Source organism: Arachis hypogaea, chromosome 7 (assembly GCF_003086295.3).
Source record: "Arachis hypogaea cultivar Tifrunner chromosome 7, arahy.Tifrunner.gnm2.J5K5, whole genome shotgun sequence".
Lineage (NCBI taxonomy): Eukaryota > Viridiplantae > Streptophyta > Magnoliopsida > Fabales > Fabaceae > Arachis > Arachis hypogaea.
In genome coordinates this window covers 10,038,440-10,042,627 of record NC_092042.1, presented here as the reverse complement: position 1 = coordinate 10,042,627, position 4,188 = coordinate 10,038,440, and the positions used below count along the sequence as shown (strand labels likewise).

At 35.3% G+C, this 4,188-nt stretch overlaps 1 protein-coding gene across 1 annotated transcript; it reads left to right on the top strand.

Annotated features, from left to right (window-relative positions):
• The first annotated feature begins 592 nt into the window (after positions 1–592).
• Positions 593–3,967, top strand: LOC112703965 (uncharacterized). Its single transcript, XM_025755571.3, has 2 exons — positions 593–3,263; positions 3,594–3,967. Exons 1-2 carry the CDS (start codon positions 593–595, stop codon positions 3,965–3,967), a joined length of 3,045 nt encoding a protein of 1,014 aa, XP_025611356.2.
• Positions 3,968–4,188: the final 221 nt, after the last annotated feature.

Sequence of the window (4,188 nt, the reverse complement as noted above, 5' to 3'; positions counted from 1 at the left end):
GTTCTATTTCCCAAATATAAAATAAAATTATATAATATATAATAACCTATATATTAATTATGTTAGGTATGTATATTAAAATCAAGTATTAAAATTAATTATTAATATAAAATATATATTAAAATATAAAATATAAATTAAATTATATATATTTTTATATAAATATATTATAACTAATTTTTATGTACAAATAATACTTTTCATATATATACACACTTCTTAGTTCTTACTAATAAATTTGGGGAACATATTCAAAGGATCAACTCGTCTTCAAAGTATTAATATTATTGTTAACGTTTTTTGTTTTATTTATATTTTAAATATTCCAATAATGATTTAAGGATATCCTCACCTTTAATCTCATAAAAAATACATATATCTTCTTCTTGAATCTAAGTTCATTTTTTCCCGGTTTAATAAAAAAAATGTAATCTTACATATAATCATAAGAACGTAACAAGATTGAAGTGAAAGAAATATCATAATATTCTTAGAAAGCAACGACCCTAGTCCTACATTTTTCTCCACGACGGTCCTCTTGAATATACTAACACAAATGCTCATATTGTCACCGTCACACTACAACGAAATAATGATGGTGTCTCTCATCATGTTTCTCCTATCCGTGGCTTCACAAATTTTGGTTGTGAATGCGGCCTTGAGTTCAGAGACCGATAAAATTGCTGTGCTTGCTTTGAAGGACAAGCTTACCAATGGCGATCCTCATGCTTTGCCATCATGGAATCAGTCTCTCCATTTCTGTGCATGGGAGGGTATTACATGCAGTCGTCGCCACATGAGAGTCTCAGCCTTGCAACTTCAAAATCAAGAATGGGGTGGTACTCTTACACCATCCTTGGGAAATCTGACGTTCCTAAGGCTGATCAATCTTACCAACATCAACTTGCATGGTGAGATTCCAAGAGAAGTTGGTTATTTAAAGAGGCTGCAGATTCTTGACTTGGGGCACAATAATCTTCATGGTCATATTCCTATGCAGATGATAAATTGTTCAAGCCTTCAAGTACTTCTATTGCGGTTCAATAATCTAACTGGCAAAATTCCTTCATGGTTTGGTTCAATGATGCAACTCACTCAGCTGGCGCTTGCAGTCAACAATTTTGTTGGTAGTATCCCACCTTCATTGGGAAATCTCTCGTCTCTTGAGAAGTTGTCACTTGCATACAATCATTTGGAAGGAAGCATAACTCCAACTTTGGGTAGGTTGTCAACTTTGAAATTTTTGGGTTTGGGTGTAAATAATTTGTCTGGTCAAGTCCCTCCTTCACTTTACAACCTTTCAAATATTCAACTTCTTGAATTTGTGGACAACCAGTTAGTGGGCACTCTTCTCTCAAATTTACCTATGGCTTTTCCCAATCTTGAGCTACTTGTGTGTGGAGGGAACCGATTCACCGGTACTTTTCCATCTTCAATATCCAACCTTTCTGAACTGCAACAATTTGATATCTCAGAAAATGATTTTCATGGACCAATTTCTCCTACCATAGGAAGTTTACGCAAACTCCAGATATTTAATGTTGGACAGAATAGATTCGGAAATGGAAGAGCTCATGATTTGGATTTTCTTTTCTCATTGACTAATTGTACTCAATTGCAGAAACTAGCCTTTTATAACAATAATTTAGGTGGAGTATTGCCAGATATCATAGGCAACTTATCAACCAATCTCGTTTTGCTTGATATGGCGTTGAATCAAATATCTGGAAGGATATCAGATGAAATTGGAAAACTAATCAACCTAAGAACACTTGGTATGGATGAAAATTCCTTTGAGGGAACAATTCCAGATTCAATGGGAAAGCTAAAAAATCTGGGAGCGTTGTGGTTGCGTGGAAATAAGTTCTATGGCAACATCCCTCTTGTCATTGGTAACCTTACTATGTTGTCTGATGTTCATCTCGACTCAAATAAATTTGAAGGATTCATTCCTTTTACACTTGGAAACTGCACCAAGATGGAGAAATTTTATGCTCATGAAAATAACTTAAGAGGTGATATACCCTATCAAACATTCGGCTATCAACAAGGTTTAGTAGAGCTGTCCCTATACTCCAACTCCTTTACTGGCCACATTCCTTCTGAGTTTGGTAACTTGATCCATCTTTCCCTCTTGTATTTGCAAGAAAACATGTTGATTGGTGAGATTCCCATGGAACTTAGTGCTTGCTCTGCTTTAACAGTGCTCGTACTAGAAAGAAACTCGTTCCATGGAAGTGTACCTTCATTCTTGGGATCTCTACTATCCCTTGAAGTCTTGGACCTTTCTAGTAACAATTTTTCAAGCACAATCCCGCATCAACTTGTGAATCTCACGTTGCTCAAGACTTTGAACTTATCTTTCAACCATCTCTATGGTGAAGTCCCGGTAGGAGGAGTATTTAATAATGTCACAGCAATATCACTCGTTGGAAATAAAAATCTTTGCGGTGGGGTACCTCAATTGAATCTTTCTGCATGCCCTATGTTGCCCTCACAGAAGAAACACAAGATATCACTTAAAAAGAGAGTCGTCCTCGTCATTGCATTTGGAGGAATTCTAATCTCTTGTGTGGCTTTTATAAGTATATATCTTGTCAAGAAAAAGGCAAAAAAGTTAGCCACTACTTCTCTAGCTTTGCAATATGCTTATGTGAAGGTTTCCTATGGAGAGTTACATCAAGCAACCAATGGATTTTCTTCATCCAATTTAGTTGGCACAGGAAGATTTGGGACTGTGTATAGAGGAATCCTCGTCCATTTTGAGAGACCTGTTGCTGTAAAAGTGTTGAAGCTCCAAACACATGGGGCATCGAAGAGTTTCATGGCCGAATGCAAAGCTTTAGGAAAAATCAAGCACAGAAACCTTATCAACATATTGACTTGTTGTTCAAGTGTTGATTACAAAGGGGATGATTTCAAGGCCATAGTGTTTGAGTTCATGTCTAATGGGAGTTTAGAAAGCTTGTTGCACAACACCATTGAAGATAGTGAGTCCACAAATCTGAGTCTCAACCTGATGCAAAGAGTAAATATTGCTCTTGATGTAGCTTTTGCATTGGATTATCTTCACAATGATTTAGAAGAAGCTGTAGTTCATTGTGATATTAAGCCAAGCAATGTTGTTCTTGATGATGAAGTTGTTGCTCACTTGGCAGACTTTGGATTAGCTAGGCTCGTTCATGGTGTTGCAGGCCGTTCTAGCAGTGATAATCAAGCTAGTTCCTCTGCAATTAAGGGAACCATTGGATATATTCCACCAGGTAAGTTTCTTTTGATATATCTTACAATATCTTTTAAAAATGTACATTTTGGTTATCTTTCTTCATTTGCATATTGTAGCATCAAGACAATTTGTCATGTTAAATTCATGTTTTGCTTTTGTCCTAGTATTTTCATCTATATAATTACCCCAAATTAGTTATAGCTTAGAGTTCCCTACGTCCTAAGCAATTTAATTATCAAGTATTTATGGCAAACAACCCTTTTATATATTTAATTTATTGAGAAAATAATTAGTTTATGATCATGATATCATTGCTTTATTTTTGTTGTCTTTTTTTTTTTTTCAATTTTTTGTTTGAATCAAACAGAGTATGGAGCAGGATCTCCAGTATCACCAGAAGGAGATATGTATAGCTATGGAATTCTTCTTTTGGAGATGCTCACTGGAAAGAAGCCAACTGATACCATGTTTAGTGAAGGTCTAAGCCTACCCAATTTCTGTAACATGGTAACTCTAGATGGAATCGCTGAGATTGTTGATTCAAGATTGCTCATTCCAATTGATCAACAAGAAAGAAGAAGGGTTACACAGCAGCAAAATATGGAAGACATCATTCGAGAGTGTCTTGTGTCCTTTGCTAGTATTGGAGTTGCATGTTCTCAAGAGTTTCCAAATCAGCGAATGAGCATAAAAGATGTCATAACTGAATTGCATGCAATCAAACAAAAGCTATCATGCTAATAACTGCCGTTGTCAATTATGATGACAACTCGCTGCACTATATATTTCAGTTTCTGTGCTTTTATGTTCTCTGTTAGTGTGATTTTTAATGTGCTTTAATTGTTCCTGCTACTATATGTGTTATGTAAAATTTAAGTTTATGCGCACTGTCTTATGTATTAGTGTGTCGTTTGCATCAGTTCAAGGCTTTATATATCTTCAATTAATATCTATTTAATTCT

Excerpts from the sequence above, each read along its gene's own strand:
- LOC112703965 (XM_025755571.3), top strand. The coding sequence starts at position 593 with ATGATGGTGTCTCTCATCATGTTTCTCCTATCCGTGGCTTCACAAATT. Across the intron at positions 3,264-3,593 it reads CATTGGATATATTCCACCAG|AGTATGGAGCAGGATCTCCA; the intron begins GTAAGTTTCTTT and ends TGAATCAAACAG.